The sequence below is a fragment of the Sparus aurata genome, chromosome 8, assembly GCF_900880675.1.
Source record: "Sparus aurata chromosome 8, fSpaAur1.1, whole genome shotgun sequence".
Taxonomy (NCBI): domain Eukaryota; kingdom Metazoa; phylum Chordata; class Actinopteri; order Spariformes; family Sparidae; genus Sparus; species Sparus aurata.
The window spans coordinates 31471208-31496007 of NC_044194.1; the positions used below are offsets into that span (position 1 = coordinate 31471208).

The window sequence follows — 24800 nt, forward strand, 5'->3', positions numbered from 1 at the left end:
CTCTGAATGATTCTGGATTTACTCATGCTCATGAAACCACAGACAGTGTTTCTCCTAGGATGGAGTTGTAGCAGCAGACATGTGATGCCCTCAAATTTAGTTTTTGTAAGTTTGCAAAGTGTGCTCTTAAGTACATATTAAGGTGTGACGAGCCAGTCTAAAAGTCCTTCTTTTTCCTGCAAGTGCACCTTGCTAACTGCCTAGTGTTGGGAGAGTAGCGGAGTGTTTTTCGCTCTACTGCTGCATCCCTAGCCTTAAAGCTGCTGGGTTATTTGGATCTGTAGCTATAATATGGATCCACAGTAGAGTGTGTTAGCTTTGCTGAAAGGAATGTAGTAATCAACTTGGTATATTCGTATAATTGGATTAATAATAATTGTCAAGTCATCAGCACCAAATGATGATGATGGCGAGTAGTAGTAGTAATAATAGTAGTAATAATAATAATAATAATAATAATAATAATAATAGTAGTAATAATAATAATAATAATAATGATAATAATAAAACAGTTTAAATGTAAGTATGATTGGTTGTTAGGAACATCCCGAGCCTAGACATAATTTCTCTGTCCATACAGCTAACTGGGTGAATGTGTTTTCCAACATCCAAGCTTGAAGGCTCTTGAACATGTTTTCATTGCCGATTCCTCTCCTCTTTTGTGTTTACTGACCCATAACCACGGGAAACCGGCAGAGGCATCAGGGTTACATTATGTGACCCCAGCCATTATTATTTAAACCTGTCTGACAGGTTTGCAGCAGCTCATGTTGTCTCACTCCTGTGGGGAGGCCATTATTATAGAGTTTCTTTGCTCTCCTGTTGCTGTGTCTGTTGCTGCCTTTTGTTGCAACTTGAAGCAGCATCTGTGTTCACACGGGGAACAGTGATACTCTGTTGTCTGAGGTTCACTTCCTGCTCTCAGCACTTTATAGTTGACAGAGGAGGATGCTGTGGCAGGCTGACGTGATGATGGGGGCACATCCACACCTACACTCCCCGTTTCTCATCTTATTTCTGCTGATCTTTCTCTCTCTCTCTCTCTCTCTCTCTCTCTCTTCTCTTCTCTTCTCTTCTCTTCTCTCTCTCTCTCTCTCTCTCTCTCTCTCTCTCTCTCTCTTGCTTGCTTTATCTCTCACTCCTTTCATCTCTGTCTCATCCCTGATGGTAACAAGGGTTCTCTCTCACTGTCTCTGTTCCCTGCTCCTCTTGTCCGTCCACTCTCCTGTTTCTCTGCAGTGCGAGCTGCTGATCAAGGAGTTTCCGACCTCTCGGGTGTCATTACTGACATCTGAGCTGGGAGAAGAGCCTTTTTACTCTCTCTGTCTCTGTCTCTGTCTCTCTCTCCCTCTATCTCTCTCTCACCTACGCACGCACACACACACACACACACACACACACACACACACACACACACACACACACCACTCCAAGTGACATGAGGAGTAACACATTTGTTTTAACGATTTGAAGATTTGAAACAGGCTGACTTTGTTTTTATTATTGTTAGAAGGTTCACAGTATGATATTGCCAACTGCAGAAAGTGACAAATCAAATTTGATATAAAGTATTAATCTCTCTTTAACATTACAGCAGAGAGTTTCAGCTTTAGCTTATTTTGAAAAGATACCTACTTTTTCACAGCTCATCTCATTGTGGTTTTCCAAAATGCACTAGTTTAAAAAAAACTGAATTAAACTAAATGGAAAACTCCTTAATATTTCTTCGGGAGCAGATTAAAGTGTTAGGTTCAAAGTATTCAAATCAAATCTTTTCATTGAGAATAGGGATTTAAGTTTGAAAAGTGCCATTGAACAGCAGATTCTGAGCCTAAATTATCACAGAGGAAAAATACAACACAATCCCCAAAAGAAAACATGGATTATGAGTTCTGTGAAAAAAATTATCCAAACCTTGAACACTCAGTTAAATTAGGATAATATCCTCTGACTAGAAAAAATAAACTACTGTATAGAACAATCATAAGACATGCACTATTATTCTGCATTCCTGGGATAAACAAAATGAAGTTCTAGTGATAAACAGATGGAAGCTATTAGATAAGACCTACTAATAGCCCAAAACAAAATCTTTACACAAAAACATGTAAACTAGTTTAGCTTTTTTTCAGCTAGCCCCATATATAATTAAAAACCCTGTACTAAAATATAAAGAAAGACTTTGTGGTAACGATGAATCATTTAAATGAGGACAGAAAATCTTGGTTAACAAAGACTAAATCTGTGCCCAGTTTAACAGAAGTTATAATAAAATCATGCAGCAGAACAGTGAAAAGAATATAGTGCTGCTTGAAATGAAACCAGGGTAATTGTAACGGTTGCAGTAAGGAACAGGTGGACCCAAAAGTGACAGCAAACAGGTAGTGACTTTAAAGGTGAATTTATTGATCACAAAGATGATTTGCTGGTAGGATGAGACTGTGAGCTCGAGCGCAGGCAGGTGGCTCCCAGGGTGAAGCCGGTGGAGACTCGTGGTTTTTGGCTCTGGCAGTAGAGGTTCTTAGAGGTGGTAGAGGTGTGGGTGGCTGGGTGGCGAGTGGTTGAGGAGCTGGTTCACAGGTATGGTCCGGTCACACTGGAAGAGGAAGAAGGCAGGGTTAAAGCACCGGTGAGTGAACACAATAAAGCTTTCTAAATACATAAACACTAAAGATACTAAGAGTGATCAAGAACCACAGGAGCTTGCCACAATAATCTGGCACAGTGCAGAGGGAAGATCTGGGAATAAGAGCAGATGCTGATTATTACAAAGTCCAGTCATTACAACTGTAGGGCATCTTTTTATTGTACTGTAATACATAAACTTTGCCTTCATACTTTTCATATTTCTAAGTATTTTATATTTAACTTTGGTAACTTTTTTTCATTCTCTGTATATCAGTACTTTTTTAAAGTTCACTGTCAGGGAGAGCTGTTCCGTAGAGGGCGATGGGGCGCCACCCTCCTTGTGCCTCATAAAAATGATTAATTTATTGTCATCATCATGTTTTTATTCGGAAATTGTTAAACTATACAAAGGTTCAATAAAGAGTGTCCCTGTCAAAGTTGTCAAAAAAACTTTGCATGATTCATCATCACGCATCATCACACAACCTGGTGCAGTTTTGTCTAAAATGTAAGGGTTATCCAATAGTCTATGTTCTATTATAAACATAGAAAATGTATGTTTTTTGCTGTCAACCCTGTCAATAAAATTTGTTAGAATTAAAATTGGTAGCGGCCAAAATTGACTTTTAAAAAATTGTAATTGGTCAAGGAAATTGCAGTCAGCACTTCCCACATTCATTGTATATATAATGGTGACTTATCACTGTATATGCACATGCATCAGCTACAACAGTAAAAGAAACCAACAGGTGAAGTAAATAATTTTGACGCACTGTTCTGCTGGGAAACCTTGCATACTGGCATTCAGGTGGAAGTTCTTTGAAATGTACCAACCATCGAGACACCACTGCAGACCGAGAACAACCCCTCGTGCTATGGCATTACCTGATAGCAGTGGCCCCTCCAGCCGGACCATGCACCCTGACACACCACAAAAACTTCTCAGGAATGGCCTGAGGAACATGACAAGAAAACTCTAGACCTGCTATCCAAATTCATCAGCTCCCAATTCAGTCAAACATCCATGCGATGCACTGTAACAAGTAAGAACTGTGGAGGCCCCACCTCACAGCTAGACGTTGACAGATTAATCAATTTGGCCGATTAATCGGCATCGGTACCTTTTAACAAACTATTGTTATTGGCTGAACTTGGCTCCGATAGTTGCTGATGACTGCACAGCCTCCACTGACCATGCCTGGGAGTATGTTACCATTTTGCATGGAGGACACACTAAGACAATTATCATTTGAGGGCCACTTCTGCTTAGAATATATAAATCCTTTTAATCTCCCTCTCCATCTTAAGCTAAAGTTAACAAATTGACACAGAAAGGTAACTGCTGTGCGTTCATTTTAGACATGCAGCATGTTTAATTAATGTCACGTTTTTCAGTGTAGAGTAAAAAAGACTGATGTTACATCAGAGATATTTTTTCAGAAAGTTGTTCTCCACTCCAAGTACTTTCGACGCATTACTTTGCCATCAACATAACGTTAAACATTTGAACAGCTGATTTTACTGGAGGCTGACAAATGGCATTCAAGTCTTGCATAGCCAGACTCTCTCATCTGACCCGTCTTAAGTTTATCTAAACAGTTACATTTCTGTTACATTACTTAATACTGTACCAATGTGGCATTGTCTCTTCCAAATAACCCAGCCACGAAACTATCCATCCATTCATGAAATGAAATCACACTCTTTAGGAATATGCACAAACATGCTTTTGTAAGAGCGGCATTTAACAATATAATGAGACAAACAACAGAAGTCATCCTGGCCAGTTCAGCTACAGAACAGCTTACCGTCCATTGTAAATGGAACAGATTCCAACAATGTAGTCCACCAAAGCACACGTTTCCAGATCTTGTGTCTTGATATCAAACCGTCAGCTACTGCTAGCTTTACAACTCAAATTAGAGAGGACATGTCCTGCACATCTTTAACTAACATTACAAAGCCTGAGTTTCACTGTAACGTATCACTGAGAGAGTGGGATAGAGAAAGGGCCTTAATGTTCAGTTCAACAGCTCTAATAAGTTAATAGCAAAGAAAGTGTTACATTTAAAAATAAATAAACAATTTAAAATATGAATAGTGATGACTATGTTATACCTGCCCAGCTGCCCACACGCAGCAAAGGGACCCAGGCCGGGAGTCGAACCCGGGTCCGCTGCAGCAAGGACAAAGCCTCTGCACATGGCTCTACCAACTGAGCTAAACGGCGCCCCTATAGATATTTTTAATATCTGCCAGTTAATCGGCCATCTGCTTTTTCCTTTTCCCTGACTATTGTTAATGTATCGGCCTTTAACAATCCACTAGTGGTCGACCTCGAACTCAAATCCGCCATCATCAAACTTAAAAATGTTGTTATGGCTGCTCCGTCAGTAGCTTTTTGTGGGTGGCTACTGTGGGTTGAGAGTTCGAGCCTCCATATATCTGACTGGTTTTGGCATGTCCCATGGATGTTCCATCAGATTGGGATCGTTAAGGAGTGGCAAGGCACATTGTATTGCTGGGGTAGTCATAGTAATGCCATAGCACTAAGGGGTGTATTGGTCCTCTGCAGTGATGAGGTGGGTAATTTTAGTCAAAGAACATCCTAATGAATGCCAGGGCCCAAGGTTTCCCTGCAGAACGTTGCATTGTAAAGAGTGGATCGATGTTACTGAGTTCATCTTACCGTAGTTTTATTGTTTTGGCAGATCAGTGTATGTGCTCTGGCAGCTTGTTATTGGTATTAAACAAAAAATTTAATTCCATCGATACTTTCAGAAGTTTATGACTTTTGTGTAAGAATTTGCAGATTTGAAAATGGACAAAAGTAAATTAACCCCAAAATTGTAGCAGGAAAACTGCCCCAAATCGTACGTTTTAGTACAGGTCTGTGTGTCTCGGGTCCTAAATGGTTCTTTCCTTTTTTCTTTGTCTCTTTAGATGACACTGATGAGCCTCCTACCTCACCTACAACAGAGCGTCAGGTGAGACACGAATCACTTCATTGTTTAAATAATGATGGTAAAAATGCATTTTTTTGTAGAATTTACCATAGATATTAGCTTTTTAAGTTGACATAAATTAAACATTATGAAGTTAACTCATGTTTCAATATGGACCAGTGTTTTAGAATAAAATCTCCTCCTTGACCTTTCTAAAGACATTTCTGCCATCACCTTCTTCTTGGAATATTGTAAATTTCATGTTATGTTTACTTAGAAGCTTTTGCCTTGGCTACATTTCTCTCATGTAATACTTACAGTTATAGTAAGAGGTGACGGCTTAGAACGCAAATTATTGGGGTGCCGTTTGGCTTGGTTGGTGGAGAGGGCGTCCCATGTGCTGAGGCTCTGCAGCAGACCCGGGTTCGACTCCCGGCATGGGTCCCTTTGCTGCGTGTCACTCCCCCTCTCTCTCACCCTGTTTTCTGTCACCCTCTTCAGCTGTACTGTCAATAAAGCCCAAAAAATATTGACCAAACATGGAAAGTGGAACTTTATGTGAAACTTGGTATGAGAATTGTTATTGGTAAACAACAACCTATTAGCTGTTGCCTCTTCATCTGACCCTCCAGCTGGTCCAGTCGCTGGGTGTGGCCATCTACCGCGCTCTGGACTGGGGACTGGACGAGAGTGAGGAGCGGGAGCTTAGCCCGCAGCTGGAGCGCCTCATCGAACGCATGGCTGGGGGGGAACAAGGTGGAGAGAACCACAGCGCCACTGGGAACGGTACAACAGACGAGGGGTACAGTGGCCAAGAGGAGGAGGAGGAAGAAGAGGAGCAGGAAGGAGTAATCAAGCCAGTGTGTACCTTCTGCCAGGTGATGGCTCTGTGTGCGTCACGGCTGGCAAACCCAAGCTTGGCTCCAGAGCACTACCAGGCCGTCTGCAGGGCTCTGTTTGTTGAGACTCTTGAGCTGCAGACCTTCCTCATCAAGATCAGAGATGCTAAGCAGGTATGTAAGGTTATCATGTCAGGATTAAGGTTATCGTTTAAATGGACACTTGTTTACTTTTATTGCAATTTAGTTGAGAACATAATAAATACGGGGAAATCGATGCATGACCTGCTTTTCATTTACTTCAGCTGAAGTGAATGAATACACTTTCATTGCCCCCAGTTGCCTGCACCGCACTGTGTGCGCTCTCTGAATAACACCCTGCACCATTAATATTCCTGTTTATATGCCACAGAACAGAGACTGATGAATGACTGAAGAAACCGTCTCCACAGTTTCCTCCTGGTGCTCATCCTCAAAACATGACTTCTGTAGTGTCACTGTGAAGGTTTATCCTTATTGAAGTTTTTTTTTTACTTTTAGTGTTTCAATAGATTAGATTTATAAGTAGAACTAGGTACCAAATGCAAAGATCCCACCATTTTACTCCAATGAGAACAGAATGGCATAGGGATGACGTATGTTTGTATGCTAACCAGTTGCTATTCCTGTTTCTCTCGACAAGGGAATTGAATTTAATTTTGGATTATTGCCCAAAGTAAGCTCTGCGGCAAACACAAGCTTATGATACTTACATGTAATGTTCAGCAAAATAATTTTCACAGATGAACACCACTTTTGTGATTTTCGTAAATTAAATCTCTAGAGGTAAAAAGCTACTCTTAGGCTGTAAATAAACTATGTTGTGGTTGAAGCATCCTACTACACAATTACTATACATGTTTTTTGTGAACTGATCAGTCTACAAGCTGTGAAGTTAGAGTTTGGATAGTTTGTAACTAAAGTCTGCAAAGACAGGCAAGTGAGTAGATGAGGCTCATGTTCAGTATGATGAGGTTTAATGTCCGTGACAACTTCTGTAGTCTCATTTAGCCACTTGATAGTGGCTGCTCTTTTTAAGGACACGTTAGAGCTTTATAATATTGTATTGTATGTCATAGGACAAAACGTCTGAATATCTTAAGCCTGTGGTAACCACAGACCTGATATCACGCATTTAATCCAAAACGAATTAAAAAAGACCCATCGACTATTGGACAAGGGTACCTGATGTGCATAAATGCTAGCCTATTTTAGGGTTTTAGTACTCACTACTACTACTGATTTTTTAAAAATGATTTTGCATTTTGTGTGTGGCAGGCAAACCGGTGTTTGACATCTTACCATTCTTTCTTTTAAAGCTCGCAATTATTTAAAAAAACAAAAAGCTAAATTAGTTTTTTCCTATTTGTTGTACAGATGCTGAAGAAGATCACAACAGAGGAAGCTCTGGAAGACAGGTCTACAGCTGAGCTCGATGCACTGAAACACAGAGACTGGGTGAGATAACAGGGAGGACAATACAGCAGTGTGTTTGACTGAAGAAGGCAGTGTTGTCGTGTTGCCGCATGCAGATGTGTGTCTTGTTTCCATCCCAGGCACGTCTGTGGGTGCAACTGATGAAGGAGCTCAGGCAGGGAGTGAAGCTAAAGAAGGTGCAGGAGCAGCCTTTCAACCCGCTGCCCACAGAATTCAGCCTCACACCCTTTGAGATGCTGATGCAGGACATACGAGCTCGCAAGTTCCAACTACGCAAAGTCATGGTGAGAGACTAGACTTAGTCTAAAATGGTGATGAAAATATGTAAGCAGTGGAAAGATCAATATCTATGCCATGAAAGGAGTTGAATTGTAAGTTGATTAGTAAGCAATGAGAGCAATTTAAAATTCAGACAACAAAGATACAGGAAGTATGCACACTGTAAATCATTGCAGAGTCAGTTGACTTGTAAATGCTGAAAGCAATTGACGTCTCAGTTGAAAAGTAAGCCCTTATAGCTGATGAAATGTTAGTCTGGGACATGAGGACTTTGATGGCAGAAAGGAGTAAGCTTGTAACTGTGACCTTGAAGCCACTATCCTCTTTCAGCCAGTCCACTGTAAAACCTGAAGGATGTATCAGTTGGCCAATATTGGCCTAATATAGATCAGCTTTTAGTTCCTAATATTTCTAATATTAGTTCCTAATTTGTTACAGGAAGAAAATAGTAGCAGGCATACATGTGAAAATCACCTTGAGGCCTTATCCATGGGCAGATGCATAATTCAGCCCAGAACACAAATATTAATGAAGTCCTCTTGGCCTTCTCTTGTTCTGGCAGCAGTTGCACAGAAAATAATCCCCCAACTGTGCAGCTCCCCTCAGCTCTGTGGAGCGTTTCGGGTCTTTGTTTTGGTTTCACATCCTTAAACTAACTGTTTCAGTCTCATAGCTCTTATCAAACCTGTGTACATCCACAGCAGGTAGCTGTTTTCAGTGAAAGACTTGAACAGACAAAAGGAACAGTAAATATGGGTCTTAAGTTTTTAAGGTGAACCCTAATGCGACTCTTTGTGCATGCTAATGTTGCTGCAGGATGTGTCATAGGTAAATAGGCTAACATGTTTGCAAGTTTTGGCTTAAAGGTTGCAATGTGTGCCTCAGGTTGTCTGTCTGTCCCGTTCTTGTGAACGTGATATCGCAAGTATGCCATGAGGGAATTTCTTCAAATATGACACAGATGTTCAGTTCTCTCAAACATGAAGTGATTAGATAGAGAATTGATCAAAGGTCACAGTCATTTTGACGCCCTATTCTCATGAACATGATATCTCACAAATATCTTGAGGGAATTTCTACAGATTTGTTACAACTATGATTCAAGGATTAACTGATTAGAATCAATTGATTAGGTCAAGGTCACTGTGGCCTCACAAAACACATTTTTGGCCATAACTCAAGAATACATACAATAATTCCGCCAAAATTTGACATATAAATGTCTGATAGAATACAATAATGATGTTATGACATTTGATATCCAAAAGGTCAGAGTTTAATGCATTGTGACATCATACCATTCTTCAATTCTAGTGTCAACTTATTGTCCCTAATTGACCAAAATGTAACTCATTAATGCAGCTTTTACAGACCATCTGACCATTTTGAATCCATGATTTACTTGTTTCTCTAAAACATTTAAAGAGACAAAAAGTGGCTGCATACTGTATGATATACAGACCTAGTGCTACAATGTTTGATGTTTCTTGTCTTACCCAGGTGGGAGGGGACATTCCTACTAGAGTGAAGAGAAATGCTCATGAGCTGATACTGGATTTCATCAGATCAAGACCTCCACTTAAACCAGTGAGTGTGTTTATCCTTGTAGAAGTGTAAAGATGGGTACATGCAAAAGTGCTGTTGTTCTTGCCATTTACAGTTTACCCTGCAAACTATTGAGTGTGTATCTTACACAAGCGGAAGAGAATGTTGTATATGGGTACAACCAGGCTTATAAACAAATGCCCCATTCACACTGCCCTTTCAGTGTGGGAATCATGCACCATTACTCCGCCTTTGTGTGAAAGTTACAGATGCAGAGAGGGGGGACAGTTTTGTTGCGACTCTGATCCACCTCCAGAGGAAGTATCAGAGCCGCAGCAGATAAGAGATGGCATCTGTGTGAATGGAGAAGCTGGAGGCATGGAACAGGGGTGTATCGGTCTGATGGTGTCCACTGTCCGACAACTAAACAGATCCTTCATTAATCATCAACTAAACAACAGTAATGTGGTAACTGGTATTGTCTTTGGCAACTTAAAAGAGGGAAATAATACAGCATCCATGGAAAAGTGTCTGTCGTCCTGTCTGTCATACCAACTTCTTGTCACATTTATGCCAGAAAGACATGACTGTCCCGGCAGCACAGCCAGGAATCTCCATCAGTGGAGTAGCGATGATTATGTGACGCAATTCAGAGCAAAAAAACTCTGAAAAACTCTAACTCACCATGTCTTTGTCACTCCATTGTCTCTAAAATCTCAGTAGTAGAGTACAAAGTACAGTAGTGCTACTACTATAGCTACTGTGCACATTACTCTGGGTTTCATTGGGGACAATTATTGTCCAGTGATCGTTTTAAAGCAACGGCTATTAAATCCAGTCAAGAAACACTGGAGATTTTTTGGAATGGGAGGTACGATATGTACCTGTGTATGATAGGGTTGAGCAATATATCGTTATCATTATATGGTGATACACCACAAGTGTTGTCTTTTCACTGTTTTAAAGTCTGCATTACAGTCGTTTGATGTCATTTTCCTAACATACCAGATTGTTCGACTTGTTCTTTACCCACTTAGTCATCATATCCACATTACTGATAGAGCCTGGATATACTCCTTCATCAATACAGGGCTATAACAGACATGTATCACTGACAGAATTGACATTGGTCTATATGTTTTCTGATGCCAATATGAAAACTCTTTTTTACAGGACATAATGCTAAGATTCTTTGGGCATTTATGATAATTGATTTTGTCCGCCAGTCGTCACATTTAAGTAGTGCTTTTGAGGACATTTAAAAAAATCAAGCTTTATTTATATATATATATATATATATATATATATATATATATATATATATATATATATATATATATATATATATATATATATATATATATATATATATATATATATATATATATATATATATATATATATATATATATATATATATATAAAATCCCCCAACTGTGCAAGTAAGTACGTATTTTGTTGTATCTCTGACACTTTTTTCAGAAGTATGGATGTGCTCTATTTGTTTTCATTAGGTTTCAGAGCGCAGCCTCCCCCCTCCTCCCCCACAGCAGCCGTGCCTCCATGACCAGGTTCTGGCTGAGATCAAGCAGGAGAGGAAGCTCAGGCCTGTGGTTCTGCCCAGCTCTAGACGTAAGGGGACAATCATTTACTGCTGTTTTTTGTTTTGTTTTTTACCCCACCATCACTAATATAAAGCTTTGGTGGCTTTCACCACCAGGTCAAACTTAAGTAGTAAATGTAAAACATTAGAGGTATGCCTTTTATTTGACACAAAATTGTAACTGAAGGTAATTTTTCCAAAATTACCTAGTGCAGAATCAAAAGCTGTTTCCAACAGGCAGACAGTTGGATGGTGTCCAGGGGAACGCATTGTGATGTAAATGAAAAGATGAGGTCTGGCAGCTGCTATTGACCTCATACATTGTGTCTGTTTGTCTCTAAACTGCCTATTTAAGGTCTTTGTGTGACTCTCAGTGTGACTCATGTTGTGCTTTTGCTGAAAGTAAATGTTGTACTGAAGGTGAATGGACCACCCACACTGCTAAATAATGAGTTCAGCGCTGATGCTGTAGCCTGTACACTGTGTGCTGAAGCCTGTGAGGGTCACATGCAGTTCTTTACTGCATCCAAGTTTATAAGCTGTGGAGTGTCACAAGAGCATTTTTCACTTGAGAGCGCATATATGGAGCACATATGAAGGTGGCATTAGATTTCCTAAATATTGACCACATTCAGTATGTGTGCTATCAATGAATAAGCCTCAGCAGATGAAATGTCCATGAGGACTTCACTGAATATTTAAAACTGTCAGTTCCATGGCAACATTTGGCTTACTGAAATAGATGGGGACTTGTATAAAGTTCTTTCCCCACCAGTTTTTACTTACCTGTCAATTACTGCTTGACATGGTTATTTAAGATGGATTTATTGACGTGGAAATGTAAGTTGTCATATTCAGGTTTTTAGTTTTTCTGCTGAGTGGGCTGCAGTTCCAGAGCTCCGATCTGCTATACTGATTGACTTTAGTTGACTCAAAGCTCCTAGCTAGCTTTTCACAGTCTGGAAAGAACTCTGCTGTAAAGAGTAAAAGAATATAGCTGCAGCAGTGCAACATCAACAGTTTTTATTTATTCTATGTGGCACCAGTTTTCCCTCTCCCCGCCCCTCACAGCAAGTCGACACCACTGCGGTCATCTCATTTACTCTGGTTTAATAGCTCAAGGCAGGCAGTGGTGGAGTGCCAACCCAAGCACCAGACAACTTGCAGTACAGTACATCATCCATCAGAGGGAGTGTTTATTTGTGCGGTGCAGTGCATTCTGGTTTTTGTATGTTCTCTACCTTTTTTTTTTTTTCATACTGATAGTCGGCTAACCGGTTACAATTTTCTTTTGAGCAGTGTTCCCATCCCCCCACCCTTAAAGGGATAGACTTACAAACACACAAACATGAAAGTACAAATATGAGTATAAATGAGTATAAATGAATAAATGAATAGGAAAGAGAAAAAAATAAATAAAATAAAATAAAAAATAAATGTTCTCTACCTTTTGAGCAAAAGCTAACACCACAGCCCTTTTTCCGTTTTCTTTGGTTATGTGGCACCAATTTCAAAAATATTTGCGTCTTTCTGCTAATATTGGAAAATGTACAGTAATGTCTTCTTAGTTTAGAGGAAATGTATATCAAGATAATTATTGTATATTTATATATATATGTATATATTTACTGCAAAACCTAAAAAATATCGAGACAATAATCATAAGCCATATCACCCTGCCCTAGGCTGAACCAAAACAGTCACTTTGAAAGATGCGCAAAAAAAGTGGAGCTGAGTGCTCTGAATGTTGCACAGTCGTTTGTCCCATTATTAATATTAAAATATGGATTGGTGCGTTAAAGGGCGTCTATGGAACTTCTGTCTTATGCTGGAAGCCAGCCGTTTATATTACGGTACTCCATTTCTAACTTAACATTAGCTGCTCTCTGTTGTCATTTATACGAGGCACTCGAAAATAAAGTCACATCCTTTGGATTGTCGCTGAATATGCGATCCAAGTTCTTCACAAACAAATCCACAGTCCAACAGCATGAAACAAATTAAACAAGTCTTCCACAGGCTCGAAAAGGCAACTGACGGGGACAGGGAAGGTCTCATTTTTGATGTTGCATTACAATCTCCTCACATATAACCGATGTATGTGTAGCATGTAAATTGCTAGAAATTGTTGTGTAGGGCCCCTTTGAGTTGACACTGGAAGAAGAGCACTCTCTTTTTTTACTCTGTGCTACAATGCAAAACAGCAACTTTGCTCCAAATGGAACTCATTGACTTACAATAACATTAAATGCAGTGGTTGTGAGGGAACTGCAGTTCCTCTTAAGCTTGAAAATGCAGTCTAGCATGGTTGTTTCACAGGATTTATACTCATCTCTAATTATGAGCGCAGTGATGATGATGGATGCTAAATGCTACACACCATGCATATGAGGGTATTGTCAGAATCTGACTTATTTTTTTCTTGACTGTTGTTGCTTTCTCTTCCCTCAGCATTTGGCTCCCTGCCCTGCCTGGCTCAGACTTGTCCTTGTAATGTCAAATCCACTTCGTGCATTGACCTATCCATGTCAGAGCCTGGGCCAAGAACATCATCTCGTCCTCGAATCCTGCTCAAGGCTCCGACTCTGGCTGAAATGGAGGAGATGAACATATTTGAGGTGAGGCCAAGCAGGAGCACAAACACTGAGATATTGGAATTGGAGGAAGGATTCATTGGAATCACTGTTGCTGTCTCTTAGGGCTGACTGGTGTTTTTCACAGCAGCACATGCTTTGCGTAAGTGGGTTAAGATGCCGCTGTGCATATGCAGGGTAGCGGAAAGTGATATAAAGATTGGGATGAATCCTGTTTTTTTTTTTTCACAAAGACTCAACAACTTGGGAAATCATGTCTTTTTCTCTTTTTTTTTAACAACCATCAGAACTTGACGATTTGTTTCTGTCGTAACACTTCAGCTTTTGGAAAATGTCCCCAGTGGTCCAAAGGAGATCTAGTCTCAGGTCAAAACTCACTTCCATTTCATCTAAGGGGAAAGACATGTTTACTGTTTGAGTTGCACCTCCTGTTTTCTTTTTCCCCTCAGTTTCACATTTGCATTCTTTTTTTCACTTTTGTGCACTGTATGAAACCAAATTTATTTTAGAAAATGTATTGTGTACAGCTTGTCTTCACTCCACTTCTCTGCTACTTGTTATTACATTAAATAAGGACTACATTTTGCTAAGATGACACACGCACACACACACACAGACAAACACATACAGACACACAAGGTGAAGACAATATCTCTTTATCTCACATACTCTTTACTTTATCCTTCATCTTTTCTTAATTGTCCTCCTTCATCCGCCCAGGAGGAGGATTCCCCAGACGGGGAGCTGAGGAGGACTGAGAGCTCTCCCACACCTCTGAAAAGAGATCGCTCCTTCTCAGAGCACGACCTGGCCATGCTCCGTGGCGAGATGCTTCCTTCGCTCTCTGAGACAACCCAGCTTGGCGGGGCTGTCAGGCTGAGGGGGGAGAGGCCTCGGTCTAGGACGCTGACCGGTGCCAGGCCACCTCCTATTTACAGAGGTCAGTAAGTAAATATAAAGAGTTTTTTGACATGACCAGGGCAACCCCTGAAACAGTGCTATTCAGGTGTAAGATGTATTCAGAAAGCGAAACATGCTAAGAAGAAGATGGAGAAATATTCGACAGGGAAGAAAATAAAAACTGGTTATGCACATCAAGCAAACATGTCAGTCATATCAAATCCAAGTTATGAAGAAGCACAACTTGCAGCTGGAGTCACTGTCAATGACTGACATTATTTAGTGTGCCAGAAAAAGATTTAGTATGTCCCAATACAATGTACTTGAAATGCAGTGTTCCAAAAATGCCAGGTTGAATTTTGCAATATAGCATGCTTTTCTGGTTATTCTTACCCACAATCCTCTGCGCCATTGAAGATATGTCACATATGTCATGTTGTATTGCATGAATATAAACAAAGCTGGAAATGCATAAACATCACTGTTTATAGTTCACTGACAGGTGATGGCTCATTTGACAGAATGACAAAACACAGATAACAACGCATTCAGGTCTAAGTACTACAAATGATTTGCGATTCATGTGTCCAGTTATATATTGATATAATATTGCTGCACAAAGCTTAGCAGATAAATGAGTGCAAATGTCAACCTATATTTGAACTAAGTTTTCCTTAGAATGGCTTCGATGGATGTAGGAGCAAGGGTCAAAGTTCAAGGCATATTGTCTAAAATCAGAATCAGAAATAATAATAATCCCAGGGGGAAATTATTTGTGTTACAAACTCCAGATATACAAACAACATAAATTATACAAGCAACATCTATTAAGAACAAAATATGAAAAATATATATATAACTATATATATAAAGAAATTGTATTCATACTGCATGCAACAGTATGTACTTTGTAAAAACAGCTGCAGTACTTACTTAAAGCAAAAAGAAAAGTATTCAGTGGGGAACACACAGTGTTTGTCCGTTCAGGCTCCTGTAGAAACATGGCAGTGCAATATTGGACTCAGTGGAAGAGGACCCGCACGCTTTGTCGATAAAAGCAGCTCATTGTTTGTTTGATTTGTGTTTTCAGGTACTAAAGAAAACATGACTATGAATATTATATTTCCTGTCTGCCAATAGCCCCCCTAAATCCTGCACACTGGACCTTTTTAAATGAAATTCTTGGCAATAAGTATGGGACGCATACTTTTGTTACTAGTTGGGACACAATGTAAAACATAAATAGAACAGACTGTGAGGATTTGTTAGTCCCTTTTGACATAAGCTACAAAGACAAACCTGTTTGGAACACAGGCTAATTGGTAAAAGGTGATAGTATCATGGTTGGTTATGAAGGGGGCATCGTAAGGCTCACTGGTTCACTAGCAAGAGCGGGCGAGGTTTACCATTTTATGAAACACATGATTGTGTAAAGAATATTAGTGCATAGGTTCAGGACTAAAACATTGTCAGCAAACAGTTTGTTTGAAAATGATAGTTTTCTGTTTATTTACATTGACACAGTGTTCCAATTTGTTTTGAATTAGGCTTGTAGTTTCACTGGTAGTGTTGAGTTTGATAAAAAAAAAAATTTAAAAAATTAAAAAATCACCTTATTTGTATGGAGGTTTTATGTTTTTCAGCTTCCAAATTATTTTACTTTAAGTAAATTGTGATCACATGATGGTGCTACTGGCATCAAAACATATTAGTTGATCCAGTTTGCTCATGGCTTAACTTTATATCAAATATTATTGAAATCAGGCTGGCTCACTGTCAGACTGTCATGGTTTAATGTGGGACACTTCAACAAAGCCAATAATAAGAAATCAGAATCAGCCGTGCTTTTATCACTATGATAAGTCAGAATGTCTACTGCAGAAAAAAGTGTGTTTGCTGCAAGCAATGATTTTTGAGGACTGGGGTTACATCTTGGATTACAGAATGTTTTCTTTTATATTTCGTGTGCTGAACATTAAATATAGCTACACCTCTGCAGCTCTATTTCTTTTACAGTTATTGTCAACCAATAGTCTACCGTTAACCTTCAAAGATATAGAAAGCCACTGGCAGCTATGAATAGTTGTTGTTCTAAAATGTTTAAAAACTTTTCAATCACTAATCCTAGAAATAGGATTTAATAACATGTGTACAGCGGAGTTTCTCATCTTTTTATTGGGCTTTTCTTGTTCTGGCATTAGGGGCTCTGTAGTGAACATGATTACACCATCAAATTCTAAGAGAGTCAGAGAAAACTAAAAATTATTTGGAAGTCTAAACATCCAAGAACAACCCTCTAAATAAAATTAAAAAAACGTCCTGAGGTTTGCGGCAAAAAAAGAAAGAAAAAAGAAATGAATTCATTAAAATATATGTAAAATTCTGGTAAATTCTCAGTCAAAGCAAATGTAAACTCAGGACTTTAAATAAGTCAGACTGAAACCTCAGGTTCTCCTGAATCAAATCATTGATGGTATTTGATGCTGACTGCTAAAAAACAAAATAAATAGTGTCGGGCACCCCAAAAATTGTTCTTGGTGTTTGAGTGATAATGAATCGTAACTGAAAACTGCTTCAGCCCCCGTCAAGGATTACATTCTTATTTGGCTGAAAGAAAGATAGTTAATAGGATTAGTCGTTTTAGTGTTTGCTTGCAATGAAAATGTGCAGACCATTGGCCATCTGTGTCTGATGAGTCACACAAACTGCAGTTTGAATTCTTCTCCCACAGAGGGAGCCACAGTGTGAGTTATACTGCAGTATGTGTTTTGTATCCTGATAAATGGCGTAGTGAGGAGGAGATTCTGGTATTTTGTGCATACAATTTATCCTCAAGCTGACATCAAAACCAAGCCTCTCATACAGTAAAAGTGAGTCACAAACACCCTTTTTTTTTCTCTCTCTCTCTTTTTAAAAATTATTTCCTGCTCTCTGCCCTGAGGCCTGGAAGGAAAGTCATGACAAAACACACAACACAAGCTCTTCCTTTTTTAATTAAAAGTTTAATGTTTTTAAGGATTTTCTTTCAACCTTCAAGGCAATAAAATGCTTGTTGTGGAAACTAATGGAGAATAATCTGTCAGTGCATCCTGCATAAGTCCTTACAGAGAGTTGACAGGATCAACATGATGCTATGAAGCTGTTGGGAGTTTTGTGATGAGGTTTCATAATTTATAGAGATGTGCTGATAAAGTCTAACTGAGTCAAGGAAGGCAGAAGCTAATGGGTTTGAATTGTGTGCCGCATGGAAGCCATGGGGAGGATGGATCCGGTCTTGATTCATGCATTAGCAGGCTGGCTGTCCTCTCCCTGAGGTAATTGTTTGAAAAACAATCCCGACTTCAATCTATTCTAGATGGCTGCAAGTCGATCCATGCAGCTGCATGCCACAAGCCTTAGACAAGACCCAATTATAGCTCGATGGAGATTTATCGTAGTACACCACTTTGCCAACAGAGGATTCTGCAGTGAGGATGTAAGCCTGTAAGCCCAGGCGGTCATCTGTATCTGATCCAAATTGTATGTACTGATGATTTTAACAGGCCCGTTCCAGCCTTCCTCTCAGCCCAATTAACACCTTCCATTTGCGGGATCGAAGACTCAGCCAGTGTGCGGTCTGCTTTAACCCCCTCTCGCCATTAGTTAACTGAGTCTCTTCTGAGCTGCTCTTTTAGAGGCAGCCACTGAGCCGACCTCTCACTGAGATCTAAGTTACAGATGTAGCAGCATGGGCTGCATCACTCCACTGAAATCAGATGAATAATACATGACAGTGTTAGAGGCAATCGAAAAGCACTCTGAAGGACTGAGATGTGAGACGGAGCTGAATAAAAAGAGTCTGATGTGTAATTCATGGAGTTGTTCGACTGGGATTTGTGGTTTTCTGTCATTCACTTTCTAAAGCTGTCCACATTTGATTCAGTCATATTCAGTTCCAATGATAAACACTTTATTCCCTCTGTCTCTTTCACTTTTCATCGATTTCCCCACCCAAGCTTCTTTCCCAGTTCACAGCTGGGTGCCACCCTCTCCAGCCCGCCTGTCTCTGAGTTCAGTCGACGAGACCACGGAGGGATCAGAAACAACGTCTGGCTCCAGAGCTGGAGACGAGCACCAGTGGATGGTGAGTTTGAGTCACTGTCCGCATCAGAATTGGTGCTTTGTTTCGTGCCTCAGTGGTCCCACCAGGAATGAAAATGTACTGCAAAAATATTCATCCCATCACGTAATCTTTGTCTATTATTGAAAAGTTCTCCTAAAACAAGTGAAAAACTGTCAGTGTAACAAGACTATTTTCAATCTGTCTCTGATATCAGTTAACCTGTTTCTAATATTCTCATAAAATGAGCATCAGTATCTTTTCATATAACAGAATATAATGCACTAGAAAATTAATAATGATAAACTAGAAAGTTGAGGATGAGTTCAGAAGTCTCACAGCCTAGGGAAGGAATCTATACCATAGTGTGGTGGTATGTCAGTGAATATATCTGTATCTTTTGTGACTGGAGCCATCTCACCTCACTGATGTCATTGATGCTCTATAGATGTGTGCTTATCATGTTCTAGCTTGTTTTAATCACCTGCTGCTGAGCCCTCCTGACCTGCATGAACCATGCCAGTTTGTGATGTTTGTGATGTTTCCAGGAGGAGTTCAGCCACCCTGTGGAGAGTCTTGCGTTAACAGTGGATGAAGTCATAAATGTGCGCCGCGTGCTGGTCAAAGCAGAGATGGAGAAGTTTCTTCAGAGTAAAGAGCTGTACAATAACCTGAAGAAAGGCAAGGTAACTGAAGGACTTTCCTCACTGCTGTTCATGTGTTTCTGTGCTGTGTTTATAGTAAATGGACTCAGTAACTCTGTACTCTGTACTCTGTGTGTGTATATGTGTGTGTGTGTGGGTGTGTGTGTGTGTGTGTGTGTGTGTGTGTGTGTGTGTGTGTGTGTGTGTGTGTGTGTGTGTGTGTGTGTCTGTCTCAGGTTTGCTGCTGCTGCAGAGTAAAGTTCCCTCTCTTCTCATGGCCATCTACCTGCTTACTGTGTAAAAGGTATCTAATACTTTCTGAAATGTTTAAGCCACACGACACATTGATCTTTAAATGCATCATAGAAGGAGAAGATAAGAAGATATTTATATCAGCAGCACCACCACTAGCATTTATGTTTTATTCATTTGGTTAACTGTTGATTAATATATTTTTTTTCACAACATGGAGTTGTGAATGTTTTTTTCAGACCCTCTGTGCTGCCAAAAAGTACAGTATGTACTTGTTGCTGTAAAACATTCTAAAATTGAGATATTTATTTTACGTCTATTGAAATATAAGTATATGAATATGGTTATTTTTTATTTGTAGGATCTAATCAAAAGGTTGCTAGATTCTAATTAGTTAAAATTCACAGAAAAGCGAACAGATCACTCCTGCAAGCTGTCTGCACATGCTTCTCAATGCTTCACAGTGCTTCACAGTGGAGTACATGCACATGCTGTCAATCATGCTATATACATAGTCAGAAACAAGTTTTGTAAATAGTACAGACATTTTGTCATACTTTCAGTTGTTCAGTGTTAAACAGAGCTTAATGTAATAAACAGGTTTCATCTTGCTGTCCCTTATAATTGATGTTAATGAATCCAGCTGTATTGATCCCTGTGTATTTCTCTTACAGATCTGTCTGCAGCTCCTGCAGTGCAAAGGTAAGTTTAGGAACTTATTGTGTTTGTTTTTAGTGATGTTAATTCATCATATGCTTTTTGCTTTATTTTAAAAGTATGCTTATGTGCTTATGGTAACATAAAGCTTAATAAAACAATTTAAGTTGTTGATTTAAATGAGAAAATGTTGTTGCACTTGTTAACATGTTATTCATTTTGTCAAATACATGGTGTAGTAAAGTGGCTGCTACTTGTGTTGATGTCAGTTCTTCTGTTTTTTGTTGGTTTTGAATTGTTGCCTCAGTCCCAGACCGTGTTGGATGTGTGGTTCTGTGCACTATAGGTTTGAGATTAAGCTGTTTGGATTGTGTCTGTTGTATGTGTTTCTAAATGATTGGTGTAGTGCTGTTGTTGGGGTGCTGTGACTCATTTGTATTGCGCAACATTAATGTGGTTTCTCTTTATTGAGAGCTGTGTGTTTAGGTTCTGTGTTCATTTGTGAATGTGTGATTTGTGTGTCAGTTTGTGTTCATGATTATTTTTTGTGAGTGTGGAGTCTGTGTCTGTGCATTTGAATCTGTTGTTGTACATGAGACTTTTTTTGCCATTAAGTCCGCTATGTCCCCTCACAATACAGTTCTCTTCCTCTTCTCTTGTCTCTGCCTCATTGTTCTCTTCTTATTATGCCTCCCCATGTGCTGCAGATGAAGATTCCCTCGAAGAAAATGGCCCATATTCCTGTGTACACTGTAGGCTTCCACAGCACTCCAAAGAGCCATGGACAGAAAAGCCAAGTCTATAAGTGAGTCTGCATTTGTCCTATAGAGCCACTAGAGAGACTAACAGCTGACCTCAAATGAGAGATCTGAACATAAATGCCTGCTTAGCCTAAAAAGTTCCTATGGTATTGTAAAGATTAGGATTTTGAAAGATTTTTGCCTAGCTAGGAATTTGACTTAGAGATATACAGGGCATGAAGACCTCCGGCACGGTGCCGGAAATCCGGCGTAGCAATATTTTGGTCAAGTGTTTTTTTGTTTTTTTTTTTAATTATGTTGCCACAGCAACATGATTTAAAAAAAAAAAAAAAACTGTAACCAGTCGTTTAAAGTGATAGTTCCAACTACCAATGGTACTCAAGGTAAGCAAGGAGTTCTAGCCAATCAGATCAGAGTAGGGCGGGCCTTAAGTTTTCAGGCACCTTGGACAACGTAGCCAGAGCGATTGATGTAACATTAGCCAAGAGGCAGACCTGCACACTTTTCATTCAGACAAACTAATGCGACTGCAACAGTTGTTCGATTTCATCAATGAGACCAACATGATTCTCCTAAAAAGAATTTAACCAGCCAGCGGTAAACCTCTAAAAGCTTGCAGATAAGTTACTTGGCTCGTTTTCTCCCCCGGGATGACGATGGAGGTTGGCCCCGGGCGATCAGATCAGTAGACGGGCGCTGCTGCCGCTGTGACAGCCGTTGCCCTGGTCCCCGGTCGCGGCTCCCACAGACTCTGCACTGGATTAAACTGTGACTTTCTCGCATGAAAAAATATTAAAACTGTGACGTGTTAACATCGCTAAAGCCAGAATTAAAACAGCTTTTAGCAGCTTTACTGCTATCGCTGTCGATTGCCACGAACTGGCGATAGCTATGCTAATTTTTGTTAGACCGTCAATGAGGTTTTACATTATACGTTAGCATTAAGCTAGCGGACTTTATGCTTAATGATACTGGCTGTGTGTGTTTTGAACGTTGTTTCAAACTATAATCTGGGTTTAATTGAACATCTTTGATGCTTAAATTTATATTGCCGCTTAATATAGGCCTATTGCTTTACTCTTTATTTTATGTATGCCATGTTTACAGTAGGGCAAGCTAATCTACAATTTGGAGTGACAAATAAAACCTTGAAGCAAAAAAATTTCCTTTTGTTGGAGAGTTTACATTGATGTACATACAGTAATTCAGTAACAGTTGTAAATATACCTTTGTACGGTTTATTTTTAATATTTTACCGTTCAAAAGCAAGCTCACTACTGTCCGTCCCATAGAAGAACATGACAGCGGCAGCCTCTATACCAGCGATCCTCAATAGGCGGCCCCCGGGCCGCATCCGGCCCGCCGGCCTCCTGTTTGTGGCCCCCAAACTTTTATTCCTTCACCATGGGTTTTGGTTGGGTCAGCACGTGTGCACCGGGACTTGTCTCCATGCCAACGATACAGAGACAGCTGGGTCACTCACCACTGCGAGCGCAACTTTTAACTTTCACTTTCGTTTTCGGAGCAGTTCGCGTATTCACATTTTGCCGGTTGTAAAAGATTGAAAATGACGTGTTTCCAAGTAAACTGCTATCACAAAGTGAACAGTGAAAATCTGCGACTCAGAGAAATAGGGATTTAAAATTTGCATTCATTCTCCGTCTGACCAGGACAAACCCCACGTATCTGACACTGCAGCGATAACAAAGGCCAGACGCAGTTTAACTAGTTCTACCCCGTCTCATCATGTATTTTCAAACACTCAAATATTGTAATGGACGGGGAGTTTCTCCCGGCAAACACCCTTTCACTCACGGTGCCAAAATGTTTATCATCCTTGTTAAAACTCAACACCATTTAATCAAAGAACAAATGACGTGAATTAACCCACAACCATCTTACATATCATCTTATTCACAAACACATTCACGAACCATAATTACACCAACACCAACAGAATACCCAAGAGTCATTGCGCCACAGTCCACAAGGGGCGTTACAATATGCCAGGAGAAGCTGTGATAAAGATTTCCAATTTGAAACGGCATTATGAGACGAAGCATAGGAATTTTGAAGAGACATTTCCTCAAAATTCAGCGATAAGCACAACACCAATAAATGCACTGAAATCGTCATATCAAGCTGCAAGCAGGATGCTTGTCACATCTATGTCACAATGAAATAAAATAATGCATGACTGAAGTGATGGACACAATGTTTGAAGGCAAACAAAAAGAGGAAATATTCAACTATGTATTTTAATTTATGTTAAAATGGAAATTACATTTTATTTTAGTTCGTATTTTGTTGTTTAGAATGAAAAGGACATTTTGTTTTGAATATTACAGTATTATTGCATGTGGCCTGACCGACCTCAATACATGGACCTTTGAGTTATTGAAAAAAATCTTTGTGGCCCTTTAAGATTTGTATTTGAGTACCCCTGCTCTATACTATAGTATAGAGATTATGGCTATAGAGATTATGGCAATGGGCGAATTTGCCAAAATGTTTAACTATCCTTTTAACAAGAGATCAGATCAGCTCCCGATAGTTCCAAACTAGGCTCAGTGTTTCCCATTAATTACTTAGACTGTGGCGGCCCTCCATGGTCTAATTTGTCCCGCCACAGTCTCAACAAATTCTTACACTTCTCATAATAACATAAAGGATCTGTAACTTCTGTTTCGCGCTGCACCTTCAGCAAAGCATCTCTCAGTCGGCCTTAAGGCTGCAACTAATGATGAATTGATGATGTACCCTCCGAATCCATTTAATTTTTTATTACAATTTAGCTTAAAGTTAATTATTTATTAAAAAATAAACTAAAAAATAAACTAATTCAACACAGGTAACCACTTTTGCTTTATTTCTTTGATGGCTCAGATGTATGCTCTAGTTGAATTTGTGTTTTCACCATTCGTATCTATACAACCAATGTGTTTGTGATTAAATTGTGTACAAGAGCACACAGTTCTTCATAGATCTAGCCTCTTAATTTTGCTTTCTAAGTGCACCAGATTGATGCATTTAACTTTAAAATGTTAAAAAAAATCTTGTGGGGGAGCATGCCCCCGGACCCCCCTAGAGGGTCCGACATCCACCCACCACAGTCTCACAAAATCCTGTGGGTGACACTGATAGGGATTATTGCAAAGGGCGAATTTGCCAAAATGTCAATGCAAGAATGTTAGTTTTTCAGATGCTCATATTTCATTATTAAAAACTTTGAAATTGTTATTCCAACTTCTTGATGTGATACGTGATTGATGCTCTCAAAGTGCTCCAGATTAATTCATTAAGATTGCAAATGTTCAGAATTTTCTTCCCCCGGAGCCCAGACACCCAGGCATTTTTTTCAATCTGCTGATATTTTAATATCCAGTGATTACTAAAAAAATTGAGGGAATAATTTTTAGTTTAAACCTAAGTGAGGATACAATAAAAGCAATAAAAACAATGATATCCTTCAACACGGGGGGTTGGGTGCACACTCCCCAATGCATAAAACATTCTCAGGCACGGAATTTTTTCCTGCTTTAAGCCCTGGATATAATACGTATTAATTTTCTCTTAAA

At 39.5% G+C, this 24800-nt stretch overlaps 1 protein-coding gene across 1 annotated transcript in view; it reads left to right on the top strand.

The window, feature by feature from the left end:
- Window positions 1-24800, top strand: part of spire2 (spire-type actin nucleation factor 2) — a 36916-nt gene that overhangs the window by 6363 nt on the left and 5753 nt on the right. The window contains exons 2-14 of the mRNA XM_030426743.1: window positions 5572-5615; window positions 6206-6586; window positions 7829-7909; window positions 8008-8172; window positions 9668-9754; window positions 11227-11344; window positions 13767-13933; window positions 14630-14849; window positions 18805-18932; window positions 19457-19594; window positions 19789-19856; window positions 20479-20506; window positions 21169-21266. Coding sequence (XP_030282603.1) covers window positions 5572-5615; window positions 6206-6586; window positions 7829-7909; window positions 8008-8172; window positions 9668-9754; window positions 11227-11344; window positions 13767-13933; window positions 14630-14849; window positions 18805-18932; window positions 19457-19594; window positions 19789-19856; window positions 20479-20506; window positions 21169-21266 — 1723 coding nt within the window. The remainder of the gene's footprint in view (window positions 1-5571; window positions 5616-6205; window positions 6587-7828; window positions 7910-8007; window positions 8173-9667; window positions 9755-11226; window positions 11345-13766; window positions 13934-14629; window positions 14850-18804; window positions 18933-19456; window positions 19595-19788; window positions 19857-20478; window positions 20507-21168; window positions 21267-24800) is intronic.